Source organism: Rhipicephalus sanguineus, chromosome 5, assembly GCF_013339695.2.
Source record: "Rhipicephalus sanguineus isolate Rsan-2018 chromosome 5, BIME_Rsan_1.4, whole genome shotgun sequence".
Taxonomy (NCBI): domain Eukaryota; kingdom Metazoa; phylum Arthropoda; class Arachnida; order Ixodida; family Ixodidae; genus Rhipicephalus; species Rhipicephalus sanguineus.
In genome coordinates this window covers 73409293-73434852 of record NC_051180.1, presented here as the reverse complement: position 1 = coordinate 73434852, position 25560 = coordinate 73409293, and the positions used below count along the sequence as shown (strand labels likewise).

Sequence of the window (25560 nt, the reverse complement as noted above, 5' to 3'; positions counted from 1 at the left end):
TTTGCGCAAACTTTACAAAAAGTGACTGGGGACAGAGAAAGACCACACACACGGCACATATGAGTGCAAACTCAAAAGTTCATTTCTCATCACAGACTAAGTGAAGGATTTAATTGCATCAAAAGCCGCCTAGGTAATAACCATTTTCAGGTGTGCCTTCTATGCATGCATGGCTGGCTACTGTGTCATGAATCCTGGGAAGGGTAGTGACGACATTACTGTCATGGGTCACCCTCACCGCTGCCACTGCTCTTCTCTGCGTACTGCGAGATCGCGAGTGTATTCATAAATGAAAGTGGATTCCACTGCTGTGGAATGTGCGACTGTGACCATGATGTGACAAAGGATTCAAGAATTAGAATGCTTATACTTTTTGCTCATAAAATTGTATCCAGAATAGCGAACGGGGTGCAGTAGGATGCGTGAATGTAAGGATGGGCCCATGACCACTTCCACGTCTACTTTCCATAAGTTTCTCATAAAGTAGGGGAAGTGCTAGGTGCATATCTGGAAAGCAGCCGCATATCACCAGTGCAGGCAAACAAGGCACGAGATGTTTTTACATTCTAGAAAGGGTCTGGTATGTTTGCAGGCTGGCGTTGCAAAAAGCAGAGTTTCCTTGCAATGAGACAGGTGGGTTCTCTACATAGAATTGAGAAGTGTGGTGCAAATTCTTGCATTCGAGAAGTGAAGTGTACCCTTAGATTTGACTGCGTGCCTTGGTGAAGAAATTTAGTGTTCCTACAGTGCTCATACTCCCTTTTACACCAACTGTAGGGAAGCTGCAGTCCGAAGAAACATCTCGTGCACTTGCATTCATGCCTCCCCTGATTATCTCCCGTTGCCAGGTTCTTCCTCTCGTGGACTGTGTCATCCCTCGTGGTGCTGCTTGGCGTGTTCCAGCTTGAAGTGGTGCCCTACCTGGAAATTCTCTTCTCTGAGAACACTGCACTCATGGTGGCGGTTGCCTTGACCTGCCTGTGTGCATACAAAGTGCACAACTGCCCACCTGACATCCTGGCTCCGAGCGTTACTGCAGAACCTGTGGGCAAGTCTGCCGAAGCAACAGCGTGCAGTGTCAGTGTGCCCTACCCGGAGACCGAGGATTCCAAGTGCTCTGTGTGCCAAGTGCTGCAGCCACCACGCTGCAGCCATTGCCACCTCTGTGGCCGCTGCTTCCTCAAGAGGGATCACCATTGTGTCTGGTGAGCCACGTGTTCCTCTGTTCTTTCTGTTTTTCTTTTTTTTGCAGCTAGGCTGTCTTAGTCTACCCTGCACCGTTGTCATAGTAGTAGTAGTAGTAGCAGTAGTAGTAGCAGTAGTAGTAGTAGTAGTAGTAGTAGTAGTAGTAGTAGCAGTAGCAGTAGTAGTAGTAGCAGTAGTAGTAGTAGTAGTACTAGTAGTAGTAGTACTAGTACTAGTAGTAGTAGTAGTAGCAGGGGCGGATCCAGGTGCCAAGTTTGGGGGGGGGGGGGGTCCTTCACCTGTCGTTGGGGGGGGGGGGGGGAGTGTAGGTAGGGATGAGGAGAGAGGTAGAGGGCGGGGACAAGAGTCTCCTCCCCCTTTTGGACAGTGGTAGCCGAAGCAACTTGAAAAAGGAGGTGGGCGGACAGGCACTGCCTGTTTTCAGAGCTGTTAAAATTTTCTTTCTTCATTTCACTTTAATAACACGCTGTTGCTCACACAGTGCTCTCATGCGGCGCTACTACTAAAATAGTATTGAGCAAGAATCTGAAATGAATAATATTGAGGAAGGCTGTTGTATAAAATCATCTGTACCATGAGGCTTTTGTAAATTACTGGATGAATTCCTTAACGAAAGAAGAAGACTTTTAAGGGCTCGTTTCTCTCTTGTTAGACACAATGTTAATGGGAACTAACAGACAATAATGCCAAGGAAAATATAGGGGATGTTATTTGTAGTAATTAGGATAGAAATGTTAAGAAAGTAAAGTAAATGAAAAGATAACTTGCCGCCGGCGACCTTGACCTTCTGACCTTCTAATAACGTGTCCGATGCTCTACCACTGAGCTACGGCGGCGGTCATCTTTCCGTCCACATTATGGGGTATATATGTGCAGTTAAACCTAGAAGTGTTAGTCAGGCGTCGATCGCAGCCATGATCCCATGGCTGCCAGCCATGGGATCATGGCTGCCAGGTCGTAAAAAGATCACATGCTACGCAACGCCAACAGGCACAAAAGAAAAGAGTGTTCCACACTCGCCGCCATGGCTCTGATCGGCGCTGACTAGCCACTCCTAGGTTTAAATGCACATATATACCCCATAGAGTGAATGGGAGGATGACCGCCACCGTAGCTCAGTGGTAGAGAATCGGACATGTTATTTGAAGGCCGCAGGTTCAGTCCCTGCCGGCGGCACATTATCTTTTCGTCCACTTTACTTTCTTCACATTTATATCCTAATTACTACAAATAACATCCCCTATATTTTCCTTGGCATTATTGTCTGTTAGTTCCCATTAATATGGATGAAGTCCTGTTACTTCAGGCAATGTTTTGCACATACCAGCATGGCTGCCCCTCTATATGATGTCAGCAGGGTAGCTTCAGAAATAGTATGCTCAAATTTAGAAGATGTTGTCTCTCCTGCATACAATAGCATTTGGGATCTCTGCTCCTGTAGTGCCCGGGGGAGCAGACTTTTGTGCTAAGCACCTCATTAGCATATGCAAGTTGTCTTCATCTGCTATTTCTAAAACCCTGCAGTAGTGTTGTAATTGACCTTGTAAAGTTAACAAGGTGCAAGTAGAAATCGACTAAGGAGCTTGAAGCAGAAAATAAAACAAGCTGACACAGCTAGTTTTTGTACTCAAGTGGATTGGTGCATGACCGGTGTACCGTATTGTGCCTTTATCAGTTTAATTTTCAAGTGAGGCATGAATATTTGTCTTCTCATGGTTCCTAAATCATAAGCATAGTATTGGTCCTTATTCCAGTGCCTTGAAAGTATGATGGATTGCTGCTGTTAGGGTCTTCCAGAGAAGGACTACTTAGCAAAACTTGTTTTTGAAGAAGTAATAACAGTGTTTGTTGCTTTGGGTTATGCTTATTGATTAAACGAAATACATGTACATATGTTTTGGTACATGCCGAGAGCCCTGAGGAAGGCAGCGATTGAATGCTTCACGTTTTCTGAAGTGGTCAGTGGTCGTTTCTCATGTGTAACTTCTGCGTTACATTAAACATATTGCTCTTCAATGTGATGGTGCCAGGTTGGACGCCTGCATTGGCGAGAAGAACCATCGAGCTTTCATCCTTGGCCTGGTTTGTCTGCTGGCGTCTCTGGTGTATGGTGCAAATCTTACTCTGACCACCGTCTGCCGGCCAAAGATGCTTTGGGACACCTTCCTCATTCCAGACAACTGCTTGAGGTTACGAAGACATTCAGTGAGTACAGTTCCTCTGTGGCTGCATGCAACAAGGATTACCGACCCCCTGCATGTTTCCTCCCTTCAGCACTTTGAAAGAAGCCTTCTTTTATTTTCTGACTTTAAATCCAGGCAGCATTGAAAATGCTTTAAGGCTCACAACATTTCGTAATCCGATCAAACAAAAATTTACCAAAGCAATCTCGGAGCTAAATCCCCTCACCTGCTCTCATAATACCCATGCTTTTCTGATGGAAAGAACTCTTTTGACACATATGTTGTAGCAAGACTAGTGGTTTTTCAGTCCACAAGCAAAATTGCGATTCATTGCCATGTCTGCAAGAGCATGCGGCTCTTGCAGACATGCCTCACTCTTTCTTTTTTGCGCGCGTTTGGCAAGTATAGAGGTGGCTGATTCACTTCAACTGTGGAGTTTACTTCATACACATCACTCTCTCATGGCATATTTTTGGTTGGTGGCTCACAGGGGTTAAGGTTAAACTTGTCAGTGACACGTAATTAATAAATCCATGATGATGAGTGAAATTGTAGAAAAAAACAGAAGAGACTAAAGGAGCATTGTCAGTAAAAAAATTTGCTGTTTATTGCCCATTCAAGCCATACTGATTGCCAATAACACTAAGCACTAACACAATGTTACTCCTGGTAGTCTTTTTGCAAACGTTCACAACGCAGAAGGTGGACTATGTATTTGAATGGTTTTAAAACACAGTATCAGTGAAACCAGGTCGCGCGAGATGCAAGCTTGTAGCATTTTGTACTGTCACCTCCAGACAGCATTACCTAGATGCAAAATAGAGGATTGACTGAAGAAATGACCATAAAGATACAGTGAACATGCTAGATTGCAGTAGGTGTAATAAAGCTGATTAGAACAAACAGGCGGAATCACCATTTGTTGCCTTCCCACTTCAAAGGGGGTGCCAATAAACAATGATCATCACTATCGAATGCACATTTGCTCCTTGAAAGTGTGAAGATGGAATGGAAGAGATAGAGAAAGTTTGCAAGCAAGCATAGGCTAATTGGAAGTACAGTAGAACCTCGTTGATATGTTCCCGCTTAGTACGATTTCCCGGCTCCTGCGCTCGAAATCGTGAAAATTAAAAGTAACCCAATACAGCTTTGTGTAACACGTTAGGTTAATATGTTCCTGGCAAATACGATCATTTGGCAGCAACGTTCAGTATCGCAGAAAACTGCAGTCGTATGATACGTTTTGTAGTCAGAAACTCTCATTCAGGTGTGCAAAAAGGGCCCTCTCGTGTGCTTGTGAAGCGCGACGTGGCAGACAGCTGCAGCGCGGCGACGGCGGCTTCTCCGCAGTGCCTTTCCCCCTTCCGCGCTTCCTCTGCTTTGCTCGATCGTCCCCTCCGCGTTTTCTCTGCATTGCTCGATCGCTGCTCTCTGTCAACCACACACCGACACGAAGGTAGGCGGCGACGCAGGCTGTCAAAATCTTCAACGGCTTTTAAAAAAGAAAAGGTATTTTCTGTAGCACTTTGCACGATTTTGCTGAGCATTGCAAATCCTTTATCCGTAGCACGGTACATAGATGCACACTCGTTCCACACACTTTTGTTCAGACCCCATGGCTCCAACAGCCGGGGGAACTAACAATGTGGCCCAAAGAATGGAGGCTGTCGCTCCTATGACCTACGAAAACGCACATGCCGCCGCCGCATCGCCGCTGCTACGCAACACGCCGCGACACGTAACCATAGCAACGCCGCCATTGTGCCCAGTGAATATGGCCGATAATTTCCCCCACACTTTTCTCCCGGAGTGCGTTCGTTTTCGGGTTGCTCCGCCTATCGCGCGGTGCAATTCCAGTCGGCGTTCACTTTTCTCTGGCTAGACAATTCTGCCTACCAGCGGGTCGTCATAGGCTGCCAGAAAAAAAATGTTCTAGAAAATATCTGGGGGGTTTCTGGCTATCAGACACCAATGCGCGCTCGCCGCCATCTTTGTGGGCACTCGATGGATCGCAATGCGGGCCCTTGGAGACTTCACCTTTGTTGCCATTACGCTGGTCGTTATTTTTTAAAGCTCGTTCCGCCATGCGAGATAGTGCGATTACGAGTGGCGGTGAACATACCAGCGCATTCTCAAGTTAAGACAGAATGCACACTGATCGGCACCAGTGTGTGACATAGCATGCGATAGCCACGAGCAGCTGTCGCTTTCGGGACACTTATCACTTTCGCGAGATTTCGCGTATCGTGTTGTGTACCGCGATTGTTACATGCACTGCGAAAAGTTGAGCTTGTTAAAGGGCCCCTAAACCCCCTCCGACATTTTCCCAAACATTTCAAGTAAACAAGCGCATCGCGTGCAGAATGCCGTCGCGATCAACGATGCCACACGCCGCAGCGCTACAGGTCGCGGGCGCGCCACAATTTCGAAAAAACAATAGCTGCTCCTTTCCGTTCCCCGCCATTCCCGCCACTGACATGTGTGACACCACCAGTGAAACTATGACGTTATCAGTTTCGATGCTTGCGATTGGCCGAACGACAACCGACGACTTCCGGTTACTCTGCAAACAGCTGTTCGTCGCACCTTGCTGTTCTTGGTCGTGTTGCCGCTTGCGAATCGACATCTGCAGCCCGTAAGGGCCCGCTCACGCTAGCGGCAAGCCTGCCGCAACGGCGCGGTGCCGCAGAACGTCGGGCGTCGCCGCACGCGCGACAGCAGTCCAACTTGCACGGCAAGCTACGCCGGCAAGCCTCCGAAAAACATGGCCGCAGTGCCAAAAGCGGTTGTCGTCCACCTCGAGTCTATCAAGCGGCCGCCGTGTGCTCTGTAGCGTGTAAGCTCCGAACTGATGCTTCCATTTGCTTTAGATTCATTTCCTTAAGCTTTGACAGCAAAGTATTCGTACCGATTCAGCCCCGTTTTGGAAAGCCATACTCAAATAATCGATGCTGTAGGCTTAGCGAGTCGAGAAGGGCGCTTCCGAATGCTCGGAGGACATAGATTACGCATTTGTTAGTTTTTCTATTCCCCATAGCTGGCGCCACTTGACCTGGCGCCAGCTTGGGGACATTTTATTTGGTTTTACGTGACGCTTTCTTTAATGCGGACAGACTAAAACGCAACCGCCAAGTAGCTAGCGTAATTACACATCCACGCCTTGCGGTTTGATGAGCTCCGTGAACTCATCTCGAGCCGAGGTGGTCTGCACGGCGTGTCCCCGTACGGGTCCCATCCGTGGCGATCCTGTTGAAGCGTGCGCGCAACACAGGGTCCATACCGGCACGATTCGTAGGGGCACGGGCGGCACGGCAGCAACAGCGGTTAGTCAACGAACAGTGCACCCAGATACCACACAGAGTTGACGGCGAGCTGGAGCGTTGAGTCGCCGGAGTAGACGCTGTCTCGAACAGCGCGTCAGCGGTGACATAGGCCACGCGAGAATGAGGAGGGGCATTCAGCGAGGAGGGCAAAGCTGTTTTGGAAGAAGGTAACGTAGGAAAGAGGGAAAGAAGCGATCGTCGCGTTTCGATCATCAAACGCGTGTAACTCCGCTATTACGGCACCGTTTCGAAAAATTCTCACGGCTACGTGTTCGTTGTAAACTCTAGCACAACACCTTCCTCACCTCAACTAATTCCGACCGCTGGGTGGTTTTAGGGGGGTGGCAGTTTTCTTCACGGACGGGGCAAGTCGCGCGTGGGTGAACATGCGTGATCGTGATCGTATCCCAACTGCGTATGCCTGAGAATACCACTTCCGCTCTTCGGCAAACCTAGCCCCATATTTCCAAGCGGCACTGCAGAAAGAACCGACGCTCATGCGGTGCCAAAGTTTGTCTGCTGACACGGAGGTAGTGTTTCTTGACGTTTATGCTGGTTGTCCCAGAGTTCGATTTTGTAATATTAGGGTGGTCTCGGGATTTCAACACACGTGACCATGTTACACCTCAAACCCCGTTATAACGAACACAGATATAACGAATTATCCGTTATACGAAGGTAAAGAAGAATAGCCTTGTCATAGCTACAGTGTTATAAATAACCGTTTATAAACGAATTTCGGATTTAATGAAGTTATTTTCGTGGCAGATGCAACTTGTTATAATGAGGTTTGAGTGTATCTCCGGTCAGGACCTGAACTAGCTGGCTGACCTCTGGCTGCCAGCGAGATGCCAGGAGTTCGAAAATCGAAGAGTCCCTCCATGTTTTTTTGAGAAAATAAATGTTTTTTGCCCTTGCCACCTCAATATGGGCTTGTCAGCCTCAATTTTACTTGATTGGATCGTACGTTTTCCCGGATCGTATGTTTATTTTCCGCGTTTTTTTCGAAACGTATCAACGAGGTTCTACTGTACTTCAAGTCGGCAACCTCGAGTCATCAAAAACAGTGCAAGAAGCAGATGGCAAAGTAAGCACAAATGATGGAAACAAGTATTTCATGGAGCTTTAAGAGGACTGTAACGCAAAGGATGGCACCTCTCTTATTGAGGCTGAACTGGCTCCTCGAGGACAAGAACATTGAGCAACAAATATATTCGCAACAGGGTTAAAGCTGATATCTGCTGCGGAGAAATTCTGGAGATGAACTCAGTACATTGCAATCGAGCGCAAAGCTTTTTTTCGGCCAGCCAGAACCGTAGGGAATAACCCGTTACGCTTGATAGAAATGCTGTCTGGTCAGCAATGAAGACAGCACCAAGAGACGATCAGAGAATTGGTGCATATGTAAAAAGTGGGGGTTGGGCGAGAAAAAGATGGGAAAGGGATGTCACAAATTTATGTAACCTTGAGAAACATAAAATTCCCAGTTCAGAAGGTAATGCCATTGATTCATCGTAATTAGGGATGGGCAAATATTTGGGCGTTTCGAATATTTGAATTAATATTACAGTATTCGAATTCGCTTCGATACGAATTTAGATTATTCGAAATTTCGAAGTATTCGAAATGCACGAATATATGTATACATTTGACTGCACATAACCCCTGTAAAGATGGTTTCACTGCAGCATCTGGTTGCTGTGACGTGAAACAAACCATCAAGCGGAATCTGCACTGCCGCGAAGCCACACTTCAAGGTTAAATGTACATATTTTATTTTAAGTTTAAAAGCGTGTTATATGGGCTTATATGCACTAAGTATAGTCATTTTTAAATTGTAACGTCCACTTATAACCCTACTGCTATTCAAGTCTTGAATACTATTCAAGGCTGCTTCATTTGAAACCAAAAACGTGACTGATGCCTAGTTCCAATCCTTAAAAATATTGTGCAAGGGTCATGACGAAAATGCTCATTTTTCTTAATAATGTGCGGTAAATACTATTCGAACTATTCGATTCGAAATTATTCGACCAAATCACTATCGCTTCGGATTCGCTTCGAACCCCAAGTTCACTATTCCCCATCCCTAGTCGTAATCATCATAGGTGTCGATGCTCGAAGCAATACCAGCATTAGTCTAGTTGTGGTGGGTTTGTGCTCCTATATATAGCTTGCACGTGACGTCACAGACAGATTTTCTGCGCTGGTTCACAAACATGGCAACCACCGTGACTTTTTTTATCTCATTAGAGTGTCATTTCAGCGGAGGACACCCAGTCATTTCCTCCCCGCACATTCTTTTGTGCGCTACCCACTTTCTTTTGTTCGCCAGCCGCGTCAAGGGGGAACACAAAGGATTGAGAGGGCACGGGAATTAATCTGATGTCACCGTTTCTTGCTTCGCGCGTTCGAGCAAGAGTTCACCCTATCTCAACCAGTTGGTTCGCAAAGATGGCGGCCATGGTGACGTCAATGCAAGCTATGTATACTAGGCTGTGTACAATACTCCCCGTAGGCAGATGAAGGGCAGCTAAGCAGACAGCAAACCATCTTTTAGTCTTATTCCAATCTTGACAAAACATCAGAAACGACAGCTTCGCGAAGCAGTGTCAAAATAAAAAATGATGCAGCTACTGGGCTTGGACAATATACCTGGAAGTCATCAGTCATGGAAAGACACAGTTGTGCTTCCTCATGCACTAATGTTACAGTCGTGTCCACGTCTGTAGAGCACGCGGCAGTTGTGGGCTCTGACGTGGTCAGTATGACTATTAGGCCGCGCATGCTCCTGAACACCACCTCAGAGCCTGAAAACTGCCGCAAGGTGTCGTCCTGCAGAGCAAAAACTGGCTGCTCACGCGCTCTACACAGATGGGACGGTGGCTGTACAGTACGTTCAGCTTTTCATGGGTTTGATTGCGAATAAGCTTTAAATGATGATTTATGTCCTTTGCTTACCTTTTTCTCATCGTCATGAGGTTGCGTCATGTTGCGCCAGAGTCTCCAGATGTTTTTCATTATTTGGACTACTCAGGCTCAAAGCTGTCTTCTTAACTGTCAGCATAGACTGTCTACATTGCTGGTTGGAATTGGAGCGCACCCATGTTTTGTAGCGAAGCCGTCTTAGTCTACCCATTGCCCTAGTAGTAGTAGTAGTAGTAGTAGTAGTAGTAGTAGTAGTAGTAGTAGTAGTAGTAGTAGTAGTAGTAGTGGTAGTGGTAGCAGCAGCAGAAGTAGGTTTTAAGCAGGTCATGTGACCAGAGGGGGTGGGGGGTGAATAATGAGGTAATAATACAATATGATGATGATGATGATAACGATGTCTGTCTACACGGTGCAGTTGTCATCTTCTTCATAGTAGTAGGCATCACGCAGGTCACATGACCAGAGAAGGAGTCGATAAAGAAATGAATAAAACTAAATATATTTCCTGATGAAAGGGGCAACAGCCTCGCTGTCTCATGATATTGACTGTGTGGAACCGGCTGCAATTTTTTCTGTGGCCGGCCCCACCCCGCTGGCAGAGTGGACGGAATTCACTGTGCTGACGCTTGCATGTCGTCTATCTGTGCAGCATATCACTGTGTTTCGTGTCCGCCGTGTACGCACTGCTGGTAGCCATCCCCGTGGGTCTGATGCTTCTCCAGCGCTCTGGCTCATCGCCATCAACACTACAATTTACGAGATGCGCCGGCACAAGATTGGCATCCACAGCCGCGGCGTGTGGAACAACTGCCGTTCCTTCTGGTGCCCCAGCTGGAGGTAGCTTGCGATGCTCCACGCAACAACTGTCCCTTGCGTTTTCCTCTCTTTTGTGATCCCCGCTGTCACTTCCAGAAAACTCTTATTTATTTGCCATCATGTTTCATGGGATCTTTAGAAAAACGTGTAGTTACTCATTCTTGTCAGCTTCTGGCTGTACATTGTCCTTGTGCAAGGTCGGACCAGGCAGGGGATCCACTCTTCCGTCGCATGAAGGTCAAGCATGTGGTGCCCCAAGTGCATGTTCCGCCCGAGTAGCGCTGAGGCACATTTTTGGCTGCGTGAAGCATACACCATAATGTCTCAACTTCCGACTAGTTTTATTTGTGCTGCTACCTCGGGTGTTCTGTGAAACTTGAAGGGCTATGTAGCATGTGCTCACTTTGGGGCATTAAGGGTTGAAATCGACGTGCTACTTAAGGGCTAGTCATAGCTCAACCGCGAATTTTTGTGGTTCAGACTGCACATCTGTATTGTAGTGGTACGACTGCATCACCTCCACTTAAGTACAGATACATACATGCCTCTACGTGAATGATGCGTGTGTAGGGCAGTGTGGGAATTTCCTGCTGGGAAGTCTGTTGAGATTACCTGGGGGAGTATAGGCAGGAGGAACATTTTTATTCTTTTAATATTGCCGCGAACTATGCCTCGGCAATATTGTTGGTAATTATGGTAAGTTGGAAGGTCTTTTTATGTGTTTAACATACCAAATTTTCAAGCTTTTCGCTACATTTTAAACAGAAGCAAGCTCTTGGGTATGTATGCTCTCTTTAATAAGCTGCAAAGGTAGCACAGAGGCACTTAAGAGAGTAGCAGGCAGCTAAGGAGAATCTCCCATTGCTTGAGTGTTTAGGACTTTTCCTCAGGAATCAGTGCTCGCTCCAACGATCTCTTATTGCTGTTTTGTTGCTCCGTGATATAGCCTATGTGAAACTTGATGAATATTCTATGGTCTTTCAGTTTGTGTTCTTTGATTGAGTTGTGAAATGAGCTGTGGTTGCCTTGTATGATGATGTTGCTTATGATAGGCGTGTACATAACTAAGTCAAGGACGTGTTCTTTCTTGCTTACTCCATCCCCCCTATGATTTTCGTGTTTACAGAAAGCTGCTGTTGCGGCTTTTCGCAAGTATTATACACTGTGGAACGTTCCATTTGTGTCAAGTACTTCATTCTTAGTACTTGTGCTTCTGTGCCGCAGAATGCAAAGAAATAAAAAACACCTCACTTCAAAAGTACACATTGCTTTATTACCAAAAATAACTGCCTTAACAGATCTTAAAACGATGCGAGTGGACAAAGAAAAAAGTGAAAATGTTTATTCATGACAACAGATGAGAGAGAGAGAAAAAAAAAGTAGAATAGCCCTGTATGACAAGAGTTTTATTGAATTAAACTAAGCACTGAAGTGTTGCAAGAACTCTGTATAAAAGCATGGATGGAGGAAAGAAACTAGGAAGGACCATCATGTCAAAATTATCTTTGCCAGCCAGCTCTCTGATATTTTTTCTCTCTCCTGTGCCCTCAAAAGTCGGCCCACCACATGACCTCTCCGTCTCTTTAAGCGGCCTCGACGAACTTGGCCTAGAATTTTCTTCCATGTTTTGAGTGATGGGCACCTGTGTAGCTGCGCTGTGCACATTTTATCACAATATGCTTTTGCAACTTTGGTTGTTTCTTGCACCATGCACAACACAGCAGTAGCAGACAATCCCATGCTGTTGCAATGTGATCACATTCCGGGCTGCCTTTGATTTATTTCCTTCGCAGTTTCTTTCCTTCCTCCACGAATACAAGTCTCGAGACAAACATGTTCAATTCAGGATCAACCACATGCTGCACACACTGCAATTGGTTGGAATAATACATCTGGTCAGTGAGGCTGTTTGCTCATAATTATGCCTCATTTGTTGAGATTTGAGCTCTTTTTTGATACAGTGGACGTCAACAAACTGCACATCATTGAGCTGTTGTAACATCACATGCAAATTTTTTTTTTAGAAGTATTTCCAACTGAAAACAACGACCAAGGACGAGTTATGTGAGCGATGCAGTCACGGTTGACTTGAGAAAGACACTCAATTCTTCCAAGCAAAAGTGAAGATTGGCGACTCTCTTACAGAATTTGCTCTGATTCTCAAGTTGTCACAAAATGGTATTAAATATTGCGGCAGCTCGGTGTCGAGCTGAATCGCATGAGTGGTGACATACACAATTGTCTGCCGGCTAACATTCTGCACGTATGCAATGCCAGAGTGAAAGCACAAGCATTAGAAACAAACTTAGCTGAAAATAGTCTTTGATTTGCGGGTAGGAGCAACAATTTACTGCAGGCATCAGAAAAATGGTTATCGTTCACATAACTGCTGCACTCAATACAAAGTAATACACACTAGAAAACTGCACAGAACTGGGAAGAGCAAGCGTTGAAAGGGACAGTGAGAAAATCCGTTGAACCAAGATGCACAGTTTGAAGTTTTATTGAACGTGCCAGGTTTTCGCTGGTCTGCGCAGCCAGTGTGACCCGATAATGGTTTTCAGCAGAAGCGTTGGTCAAAAAAGCCAGCCGTCGCACTGCTCCTTTGTTTGGCACAGCAGGTAATGTGATGCTGAGCTATGAACTGTTGGCCAAATGTGCATTTAATTTTTTTCAACCCACTTGGCAACGTAGCCAAGTGGGTTGTTACATTATAAGAATTTTCATACTCTCACTGGATGGTAATCTGAGACTGCAATTCCATCTGAATCTGGCTAATACGTGGATTTACCTAAGAGCACAAGTCTGTTTCTCTAGAGCATACATAAGTCTAGATCTGAGAATGAAACAGGGTGACTGAAACAAGGATGCAAAATGACAAATACCACATGACAAGTTCAGATAGCCAATTGAAAGTTTAAGAAAACCAGCCTTTTAGTATAGATGTGTGCATGTCTATCGGGAATTGTATAAGAGCCCAGCCTTCTTCAAACAGACATTCACTTGACTGTCAGCGCCTGTCCTGTGGCATTTGTTCCTTTGTGTCGTATGTTGTAGTTGTGCCGTTTCATCCTTGGTTGTTAAATATGAACCAACTAGCCCTCAAATTGTCATTAAAAAAAAAAAGAAATATGCACTTCGTGACACGCTTTCCATGCCCAAAAAATTTTTTGTATTCACAAGGGCTGCCCTGTCTCGCCTCACAAGGTTTATTTCCTTTTGTCTGCATGCGCCTAAAAAGGCAATGACATAATAATAAGAGTGGCGAATCTAGTTACACACACTTAAAACACACACACACACACAAAGAGATAAATTCGAACTCAAAATTGCCGCCTCTGTGCTCCGTCCCACTAACAGCAAACGCCATTTTGGCAAGGCTCGTGTGACACCAAGGAGTGTGGGGACAGTTGTGTGGCTCAAGCTTGTAAAATTTGGTCTCGTGGCCCTTTGAAATGTGTACAGAGCCAATTCCATTTTATTACATTAACGCTGAACGAACAGATAACGGCACTTTAAACACGTCCATATTTGAACAGCAATACAAATAATTACATTTGATGTCTTTTTAAGCTCAAATTTTAATGTTGCTACTCGTTGCTTTAAAGCCACATTCAAGTGTCCCATTGGCTGCAAAGTGTCCCATTGGCTGCACACATTAGCTCGATTTAAAAGTTAAAATCTGCTCACCGCTTCGAATGAATTGGTAACAGGATAATACACAAGTGCATCAATCACATCCCCAAATAAAAGTCTGTTTACAAGAAGAGTATAGTAACAGTGACAGGCAGTTTTTCAAGACATCCGATACCACCGCCACTGCACTTAGACATACAATGTATAATGCCCCAAAATGGAATGAGACAATTACCAGCTACCAAAATTGCTTCAGCAGAATGGCTTGCTTATGAATAATTTAGCTCAATGGCTTGCTTATGAATAATTTAGCTCAAGTGTTGCTGGTGACTGTGTCAAGGCAACGGTACCACTGAATATGTGACAGAAAAGAAAAAAGGGGAAGGGAAATTTGGCACCACTATTTTTTTTTATGGGCTTTTAATCTTATTGCAGTACCTTCTAGCCTGCTGTCTCGCTTTTTTTCCCTTGCCTTTACCCCTCTGGGCTTTCTGCTTGGTTTAATTTCTGTGGATTGAAAAAGCCTATTGATCATTCAATCGTATATGGAAACATTTAAGCTGCTGTAGTAATGCCACAGTCGCCAGGGGCGTGTCGCCATCCATGCCGCGCAATGGCCATGTCCCAAATCCTGTTCGTAACAATAGCATGCCATTACATAACAGACATTGCCTAGAATAGGGTATAATATCTGTTGTGCTCACTGGTTCATCCACTGCAATTACTATTAATTAAAAAGCAAGCTTTCTCGTGGAGCAGTGCACCACCAAAGTGCACTGAAAATTTTTACTCTAGATTTGCCTGTGTGACAGGTGGTAGCACGATAGAAAGCTGAACAAGATAAGATGCCGGGGATTTGTGATTTGAACTGTGAATCCCTACGAACTTTTTTGTGTTGTCCTTTTGATTCCTCTTAGTGTTACGAAGTGCCACATTATTTACATGATGAGCCAAGTTTACGGTTACTTGCCAAAGCTGTGTGCAGTGCAATTAACTGCTGTACATTCTCGCAAGAACGTGGCCCCATGATATGAACAGCTAATCGCTCTACTAATAATATATGTTTTATCAATGAGTTGTTGCCTTGGCTAAAATGAGCCTTCTTTAATACAAATGCTGAAGAAAGAAAATTCTCCAGCATGATGGTTTGAGTTGCAGGTTGCACATGAGGGCGCACCGTGCAAAATTTTCTTTCTACCAATGCCAGTTTTGTAAAATTAGTAGGCACCCTTTAAGTTCATTTAAAATTATAAAAGTTGGATCGACGCAGTTTGACAGCAGTTCATTCGCTTTATGAACCTTCTCATTACCCAGACCTGTTTAGCTATTTGACACTTGTGCATGGCATTGACTACAAAAAAAAAAAAAGAAAAAAAGAGGATAGCTTCTTTGTTTTGCCACAGCACAGCCTGTCTCAATACAACCACCGTCGCTTGCAGTCTTGCAGTAAATGTGCTGTCACCGACATTCACGCATCTTACCAAACACACATGCACACACGCACAACTCCACATTATACATAAAGACAAAAAACAGTATGTACAGACATTTGCACTTGATTTTATCATCGGCAGAGTAGGATAGTGTTATATGAAAAATAAGAGCGACGATATGACACTGCAAATTAAAACACACACGATATGATTACCACAACAGCAGTGTTACACATTGTTGGCCAATCATTTTTGGCTCCCTGTCAATGCCCTGTCGACAATTGCACTCACTGGTCAATGAATACGTACTCTGGCTTGGCGCAGGAACTGTTTCGTCAGTAACGTGCTTGCCTAAATTAACGCACGCTCTCGGTTTCCGATGGGCAAACAGCAGTGCAGATACATGCATGCCTCTCGCCCACAATTTTTCTTGGAAGAATGGAAAAGAACGGTGCCCGTGAATTACCTCCAACAATTCGCAAAAAAACTGAAAGATCACTTCTTCAGACAACGCATCTGACCATGACGCCTTCTGGTGGCGAATGTCAGCCTCGGTAAATTGATAAAGTTCATACGGAAGACTGATGTTAAGCTCACAGGTCAGGAGTTGTTTTAGCCTACACTGTATACTTTTTTCTGAACTATTCAGCCACGGTGTGTGAGAAGAGGCTATAACAGTCGCACTGCATTATCACACCGGCTGCCCACTAGCAGTGAATGTGATTGGTGCAGAAGTTGTACTTATGCATGCGCTTGTACTTGATTGCAATTGTGTTTCATAGGATCTCAGTGGGCCTGTACACTTTTGCTAGAGGTGGTGTTAGGAAAGGTCATCTTTGATTAAGCCTTTTTACCTCAAATGCAATGGGTTTGGACAGATCAACAAACAGTAACACATGTAAGACTTTAGGATATGCTACAAACTACAACATATTCACTATTACTTCCTTTTTTGTTTCTACATTGAAAAAAATGCATCACGAGGGCCCTTGCTGTTGCACACTGACAAGGTTGCCGGCATTGCCCCTTCTCCCTCCCTCCCTCCCTCCCTCCTCCCCCCCCCCCTCTCTCTCTGCGTAATGTGAATAGAAAAATTACTTAACTACAAAGGTCACCGAGTTTATTTATATCAACAAGGAAGCAGTAAGCAGCAAACATGGGAGTTTTTTTTTCTTTTTTTTTTTTTGTAAGAGTTCACCGAGTGGACTACCGCATTTCAGTGCATGCTGATGGATAGAGCTCTTGAGTCCCTGCAGTGACGATTGGCGGGTGTTCTTGAACACTATCCAATCAATGCACACAAGGTCTATGCTTAGAGAATGCCCCTGTGGACTGTATCGGGAAGCACCACTACGACTGGAAAAGCACAAGAAAATGGTTTTGAGCTAGCCACCCACAACACCGAGGGAATGCCTGGGGTCTGCACTGCTGAGCACCCAGCGGGCGTGTCCTGCAGATTATTACCAAACTGTGCTGGCACATAGCAGCCTTCACTTTCAAAGTGCGCTGACAAGGAGTGCTCGTGATGGACGTATTCTGATAAGCTTGAGGGGAAAACAGGCGGGGTTTTCAACGTATCACAAGATATAGTGTTCGAGCAGCACTGGTGATGCCAACCCTGTTGAGAGTTCTGAAAAATGATGGCAGCAGACTTGGAGCAAAGGGAAAGCGGCTGATCTGTGGGCCAGAAGCAGCTCAGTCCGGAAACTGAGGGAAAAGAAAATTGGCAGGCAACTTAATCTCTGGATTGAGATTAAATGAAGGCAATGTTGGTGTTGTGACAGCCGGTAGCCACAGTGGCTAGTTCTGCGAGTGCTGGGTAGTGTGCAAGTTACTATGGTAGTTGAAGTAGCGTGACTCCATGAGATGCTCTGTTAAAGGCAACTCCGGCGATTTTTTGGCCCTGTTAAAGTAATGGTGCTTTTATGTTCCTGAGACGCTCCTGTTACAGGGCCCGATAGCAAAAATACTCGGCAAATTGGAGAATAATTTTAATAAGCTAAAAAGCGCAACACCGAAACCGAAACCCAACCGAGTGTACTGTATACGTATGACGTAGACGTTGTTACGACGAACCGGAAGTCGTGCAAGGCGTGCCGGTCCACGCCGGCGCGGAGTATGAAAACTGTGACAGCCGGGACGACCAGCGAAGCGCCGGCCAAACCAACGCTGTCTGTCGCCTTGTGCCAGCAGACGCTCGCTGTAGCGGCCGAAGCGCCGAAGTTAGCGGTGCCCTCGGCTGCGTCCACTTCCGCCGCCTTACCAATACTGACGTCACAGACGCAATGTTGCCAATAATTGTGGGAAGCCAGGAGGGCGTTTGTAGACAATCTTTAAAATTCATTTGCAACCAACCTGCGCATGTCTCAAGCCTGTAATTTGGCATAAATGACGGAAACGTGCAAAGGAACGTACCCAGCGAATTTCATTGACATCCATTGACCTCGAAAAATCGCCGGAGTTGGCCTTTAAGGGTTCAGACAGGTTTCAGAGATGAAAAGTTCAAGTGTATGCAAGGAGCTCCAAGGCCCTGCCAAAGGTTTTTGAAGTACAAAGAGCACAGAATCTTCTAAACACTGAATCCGATTATTGCACTAATACTGTAATGTGCAATTATAATAATGTTACAATTACTACACCAAAGAAGCCCAACTGATCTTAATGTTTTACAAAGGTCTAGAGTGAGACAAAAATTAACTTTTTGAGTTCAACACTAACAACAAACAAGGACAAGGAAACAGGTAATAGAAAATCTCACTGAAACATGGCTGCTGTGGCCAGTAATAGAAACCGTTGCCTCGTGCATAGCTGCTCAATGCCATAGCTGCTCAGTGATTACGGCTGGTCGGAACCGAGCATATGCTTCGTGACACTAACCCTTTGGCTATTGAACATGGCTTAATGAAACACCTATCAGCAAGTTATTTTGGGCGTCCAGGTGCACTTCAGTGACTTTCCTAGAGCTTAGAGGTCTTGGTCTTCATTAATGCAATACAGCGGCATGTCTACAGCATCTTTTTAGTACTCCTTTATAAGTCTACTGTGAGGTGAAGGCCTCTTAAAAGAGAGAGCCTTCAGCTTTCCTGATCTTGCGTGAGCTGCCTTCATAATATGCCTCCAAACTGTCATGTCATCGCACTAATACTTTGCCATTCGTAACTGCATTCCTTTGCTCTTGGTCCTCATTCTATTGCACTCTATAGACAGCCAGTTTTATGCATTACATGACCTGCTTAACTCTACTTGCTCACAACTAATGTCAACTTAGAGCACAATGGAAACACAATGCCCTTCATCTCGGAGATGACTTGTACGTATACACCAGCTAATCGCAGAGACAGTGACCATAGCCAGGAGGTATCTCACTGGTATCTCTTGGCTATGTTATACTGTTCTGAAAAGCGCCCCACATACAAGATTACAGCAAATATGCAAGCATATTGCCGGTGTTTTGTGATGCATCCTTGACACACCTCTCGAAGAATGTTCCCTCTAATGGTTACCGACATTATACACTGACCTGCAGTGCCTGCCTTCATTTAAAAGAAAAAATTTTTGTGTGGCTGCTGACATAAGCAGGAAAAATAACCTAACATCCACTAAGTGTAATTGTTGTGCCCTTCTGAAAGCTTATTGCAGTGGAGAGCCATCTTCATCTGAGTGCTTTGTATTACGCTTGCTTTTAAAGCAAGCGTAACATGCACATACACTCTTACACACACCACAATGTTTACATGTGATGGCTCCTGCCCCTGAATGAAAATTTCCTGACGCTGTGCCCCTAGACTCACCTTAGGTAGGCTCCTTATTTCCGCCTTCCTCGGGGTCTCCCACGTTTCCTGCTAACAGCTTTTGGGTTCTGCATGGTTGGCTGCGGAACTGTCAATGTCCCCTGTGAAGAGCAAATGCAACATCACTTGAGTTCGTGATTCTGTACAGTCCTGGCACACAGGAATGTTGAACAATGATTACTGTTTTAGTGCTCCGAACAAGCATGGTGATGTCGAACCTCATCACTCGCTTTGTGATTAAAGCTCGTCGAATGGGGAAATGTCATTGGAGCCAACATTTCAACAAGAAGACTTGTAAAAGTCGTCCATTCTTTAATATTGCTCCATGGTAGCACCATACACATAGTACCATAGATGAAATATTGATATAATGGCCTTCATCCCACACTTAAGCTGCTACGAGTGCTAGTCAAACCCAATAATGTAAAGAACACCTGCATGATAAATTATCAGACTTAAGGAAAAATTTTTCGGTGTTTCTTGTTGATATCATGCAACATTAGATCCACCCAATGAAACAGGATATGTAACAAAATACTAGACTGGCACTTTTGCTCCTGCAGTTCTTTGCTCGCAGGACACTGGACTGGCAGTTTCTTGGCAGCACAGGCTCGACGCTGCCAAGGTGCATGCAACTCATCTTGTACATAACACTGGTACCATGTGGTGATTAATAATCGCTGTCAGACCCTATCCAGATCAGCTTTCTTTATTGGAATTGATTAGGGATGGGCGAATTTCGGGCATTTCGAATATTCGAACGAATATTAAAGCATTCGAATTCACTTCGATACGAGTTTAGATGTTTGAAATTTCGAAGTATTCGAAATGAACGAATATATCTATATATTTGACCACACATAACTCCCTGTAAAGGTGGTTTCACTGCAGCGTCTCGTTGCTGTGCCGTGAAACCACCCATCCAGGGAAAATCTGCACCGCCGTGAAGCCACACTTCAAAGTTAAATGTACACATTTTTTTTTTTAAAGTTTAAAAGCGTGTTATATGGGCTTATATGCACTAAGATATAGTATTTTTAAATTGTAACGTCTCACTTATAACCCTACTGCTATTCAAATCTTGAATACTGTTCAAGGCTGCTTCCACTTCATTACAAACCAAAAACGTGACATTCACTCATACCTAGTTCCAATCCTTAAAACTATTGTGCAAGGGTCATGATGAAAATGCTCATTTTTCTTAAAGGGGCCCTGCAACACTTTTCGAGCATGCTCAAAAAGCGTTGCCGATCGGTAGTCGAGGCTCCCGAGAACACGCGAGCCAATATTATAGCGATGCGCACGGCCTGGAATTTACAATAATTCTCAAAGTCAGCTGAAAATCGCTCCCTCTTCTCTCGACAAATGATGTATTAGTCCACAAAATATGACGCGATTGTCGGCAGTTCCACCATTGGCTGATGTTATAATCACGATAACACCCTCATTATTACTTTCGTTGTTAATTTTGAGTTCAATAAGTAGATAATATGTATGTTATATTCTGTTATCGCGTTACAAACACCAAACAAACATTATATTAGCACTTCCGGTCTCCACCGACAGCTCGTCTGCCTCTTAGTTGCGTGGTTACGTTTTCTTCGCCATGCGCAGTGCCGAAAACGTGAATATTTCTGTGCTTTTGACCATCGCCGGTTGCCGTTGAGAGTGGCAGCCGTTCGAGTGTTGCCTCGTCTGCTGAGAACTGCATCGTTGGCACGTTCTCACGACCGACCGAGGCACGGAACGCAGCGTGTCTCCGATAACAATGCTGGCGTCCGTAATGGCGGCGCTTCGGGGCTCTCTGCCAGTGCCGTCTTACGAGGCGGTGTATCGGAGTATGGGCCGAAACCGATCTCGGCTGTCATTCGTTCCCAAACGAGCGCGCAGGTTTGCTTCCATGGTTGGCAAAGCGATGAAAACACTACGGCATTCGAGGTGCACACCCAACATTACCAAACCGACGCGCAGTTTTCAAGCACGCGCGATACACAGTGCGATCGGCTCCGCTCGCGAGACACGACGGCAAGCCGACCGGAAGTGGCGGCACAGACCACGTGGTTGCGCCCAGACGTCAGAGAGAAAAATGAAAAAATTTCCGCCGGCGCTCTTGGGCAGAGCATCGCTCATCTGCCGCTCCCTTCCTCGTCTCGCTGCCTAGCTCTCCGCACGCTCGCGCGTTGAGTTGAGGAGAAAGCTGCGGAACGTGATCTCTATAATTTGGTAACACCACTTAGACTTGACAGATTCGAAAAATTTTTGCGGCATATGATCGTGAAGAGTCATACGTCAGTAATGAGACTATTCCAATACAGTCAAACCTCGATATCGAACACGGACATATCTAATATTGCCTATATCGAACGGTTCCTATATCAGTGGGAAATCACATGCATTTTTAATTTTTATTTCGAACGAAGTTTGACGTATGATGGATAATCGAACTCTGCACCCCAAACCGCCCGCGCTCCGTTGACAGGCGGCGAGCTTTTCCGCCGCGCTCCATTGACAGGCGGCGAGCTTTCCCGCAACTCTCGAAAATAGCGGTAGCGCGGTGGGCGTTTCCGACTGCTGCACACATCGATGGCGCCGAGGTGCGCCACTTGAACGTAGCGGCATACGCACGCCGCAGCCTTGCAGCAACGACGCACTGCACTTGTTGCACCAGATCCTCCTTGATAGTATCATAGTATCGCCAGGCATCCGTCGCATCGGTCGTTGTTGTGCTCGTGTGTTAGGCCTGCCGCGCGTTGTGGTGTGTGTAGCGATGGCTGCAGACGCGAAGAAACGGACGACCCTGACTTTTGCAGCAAACTGGAAGCAATCCAGCGCGTTGAGAATGGTGAGAAGTCGAGCGTCGCAGACGGGTTAGGCATACCAAGGAGCACATTGAGTACTCTTGCTCAAAAACAAAGCCGACATAAAGGCCAAGGCCGAGAAGAGTCAGCACTCGGGCGCGCGGCGTGTACGCAAAGCTGCTTTTGAAGATGTTGAGAAGTCTCTCCACAAGTTGTTCATGGACGCAAGGGCCCGAAATATTCCTGCATCGGGGCCGATGTTGCAACCGAAGGCAAGGAACTTGCATTCATTCTCGGCGTCGAGAATTTCAGTGCGAGTAACGGTTAGCTACAACGTTTTAAGACTCGTTTCAACATTGTCGGGAAGACTGTGTCGGGAGAGAGTGAGGACGCCAATGATGAAGAAATTCAGAAGTGGCTTGATCATGAGTGGCCCAAAGTTCTCGCCAAGTATGAGCGAGCCAAATCTTTTAATGCTGACGAGACGGGCCTGTTCTGGCAAATGCTTCCGCGGGCAAACGCTGGACACCTCGCGGGGACAAGTGCCACGGGGGCAAGCAAGGCAAGGCCCGTGTGACGGTCCTATTGGCTGCCAATATGGATGGGAGCACGAAGCTGCGGCCACTTGTAATTGGCAAATTTAAAACCCGGAGGTGCATGCGGAACTGCCCCAATATTCCGGTGACTTATGCCTGGAATAAGAAGTCGGGGATGACGAGGGATATTTTCCTCAAGTGGCTGAAGGCGTGGGATTCGGACCTGGTGCGTCAGGGACGGAAGGTATGCCTTATCGTCGATAACTGCACGGCACACCACACGACGCCCAGCTGAGCAACATCGAAGTGGTATTTCTGCTGCCCAACACCACTTCGAAGCTCCAACCGTTGGACCAGGGCATTATCCGCACATTTAAGTCTTATCTACAAGCGTCGGCTGATCGACATTTTGCTTGTAAGACTCCGGATGGGCCAAGATCTGAAGATCGATCTTTTGGGCGCCATCCAAATGCTCAAGGCGTCGTCGGAAGACGTCAAGCAGTCGACGATAGCCAACTGCTTTCGGCATGCGGGCTTCGGGACGCGCTGACGAAGCATCAGTGGAAGAATCCGAGGAAGCTGGGTTGGCATGCGCAGATGAAGAAAGCGAGCTCGCCGAAACGTGGAGCAGGCTGGAGAGCTTTGTTGGTGCGGAGCCGCAAAGCATGTGCATCGAAGGCTTCGTTGGAGGTGACGAGAGCACTGGTACAACGGCGGAGCTAACGGATGTAGAGATCGTCGCCGAAGCTACCGCTGAGCAGCCGAATGAAGACGCTGCCGAGGTGGATCCCGCAAGCGCTGATGGTCCCCGCTCCCGACATCAGCTGAGGTCGTAGCCGCTTCGGCCCTTGCGCGCCGCCACTGCAGCGCGATTGAAGGCACCGGCCTTTCACTTGTGGATTGCCTGGACTATGTTGAGGACGCAGTCGTCAAACACGCCATTGCCAACAAAAAGCAGGCTACTCTTTTTCAGTATTTTAAGCCAACACAATAAATACTTTGTTTGAATCTTCAAGTGAGTATTTACTGCACCACGATTGGTTCGTTGGTTGTTTTCCACAAGTTTTTGACGCATTTTTACGTGATTTTTTATATCGAATTCTGGATATATCGAACTATTTTGCGATCGCCGTGCCGTTCGATATATCGAGGTTCGACTGTATAACTAAGAAAGGTGTGCAGGGCCCCTTTAATAGTGTGCGGTAAATACTATTTGAACTACAGTGGAACTTCGATTATACGACTTTCAGGGGACCGCGCAAATCGTCGTATAATCCGGGCGTCGTATAATCGAAAAACCGAGATAGGCAGTGACGGTCATTTTTGCCCCACAACAGCGGGCACATAATGCCTAAGAAAGTCCGCGGCACAACGTACGCACGCTCCGAGGAACGTAGATTAAATTAATTGAAAAATGACAACCACGCATTTTATCGGAGGTGTGAACGAACCTTTATTTCTCACCTTTTAAAATCTGTGATTTTCTTCTGAGAGTTTGCCCAGCCACGACGCATCAGCTTTCTTTCGATAGCTGCAACATCTGGCAGCAAGTCGCCGATCTCATCGCGTGCGCAAGCAAACCGCCGAATGTGGTCGACGTAGCACAACACGTCCGCGTAAGTCGGAACGGACACGCTAGCCTCTGCAGCGTCGTCCATCTCTTCCTCGTCGGAAGTTCCCGCAGTGTCGGGACGCACAGTTTCGATAATGTCATCCAGCGACACTTCACTGCACACTGCAACGTCGTCGTCGGCACCAACATAGTCGCGAAAGATCCAGGCAGCTCCAGGCTGCCGAACTCTGGTTCATCGTCAACAGGCAGTGCAGCTTCACTGGTAGAACAAGCACCACTTCTATTAAAGCCGCAGTGCCTGAAGGAGTTGGCGATAGTTTCTGGCGTGACTGCGTCCCATGCACTAGCAATGTAGTGCATTGCGTCAAGCACAGAAAGCTTCTTATCCAACTGCTTGCGTTCCATGCCCGCCAGCCGACGCTGCACCCAGAAACTTCCGATATTTCTGTTTCATGCACTTGATGACGCCAGCGTCAAGTGGCTGCAGCTGGCTAGTGCAATTGGGGGGCAGAAATACAACTTTCACATTTCTCAAATGCGACATATCTGATGGATGGCATGGCGCATTGTCAAGCAGAAGAAGAATCTTTCTGTTCTTAGCCCCCATTTTGGAGTCCAGCTGCTGCAGATGTGTAGAAAACATAGCAGCCGTCATCCAGGCTTTCCGGTTGAACGTGTACTGGCACGGCAGCCTTTTCAAATTCTTGAAGCATCGCGGCTTCTCAAACTTGCCGATCACGAGGGCAGGAAGCTTTTCAGAGCAGTCTTCATTAGCGCAAAGCAATACGGTAAGACGCTCTTTGCTTCGCTTACCCCCATGACAGCTCTCTCCTTGAATGCCAATGTCTGTTCTGGCTGCATATTATAAATAATCCAGTTTCGTCTGCGTTGAACACGTCGGACGGTTTGTATTCCCGTATCAATCCGGCAGCAATGCAGTCCACTTTCTACAGTGTCGGACTGACTGACGCGCTCTCTCCACAGCAGCGGCTGTACACAACTCCACTGGCGTTTTTTAAAGCGATCCAACCAGCCATTGGAGGCTTTAAAGTCGTCAATTACCGGCGAGCCGCAGCGCAATGCAACCGTCCAGCCTTCTCCTTCAAAATTGCGCCATCCACGGCGATTCCTGAACTGCGGGCCTGACGCAACCACTCAACGAGGGCCTTCTCCATGGCAGCATATTTGCCATCTTTCGCGGCCTTCCTGTTCAGCCGAACTTTGCCGCATTTAGTAGGATGCTGTCCTTCTTCGCGAGGATCGTTTTCAGCGACGACTCGGGAGTGTTCAGGTCGCGGGCAATGCTGGCCTTTGTTGCTCCGTTCCGCTTCTCTGCC

General features: G+C 46.3%; 2 protein-coding genes across 5 annotated transcripts in view; one reads left to right on the top strand and one right to left on the bottom strand.

Moving 5' to 3' along the window:
* Positions 1–25560, top strand: part of LOC119393773 (palmitoyltransferase ZDHHC23) — a 155746-nt gene that overhangs the window by 4513 nt on the left and 125673 nt on the right. Inside the window, exon 3 of one of the 3 annotated variants that reach the window (XM_049416350.1) lies at positions 849–1205. The exons of the other annotated variants lie outside the window; for them this stretch is intronic. Coding sequence (XP_049272307.1) covers positions 849–1205 — 357 coding nt within the window. The remainder of the gene's footprint in view (positions 1–848; positions 1206–25560) is intronic. 3 annotated transcript variants of the gene reach the window in all.
* LOC119393770 (zinc finger protein 425) overlaps positions 11708–25560 on the bottom strand; it is a 169642-nt gene continuing 155789 nt past the window's right edge. For both annotated transcript variants that reach the window (XR_007416371.1, XR_007416372.1), the window contains exon 12: positions 11708–12144. The gene's annotated coding sequence lies outside the window, so the exon portion shown is untranslated. The remainder of the gene's footprint in view (positions 12145–25560) is intronic.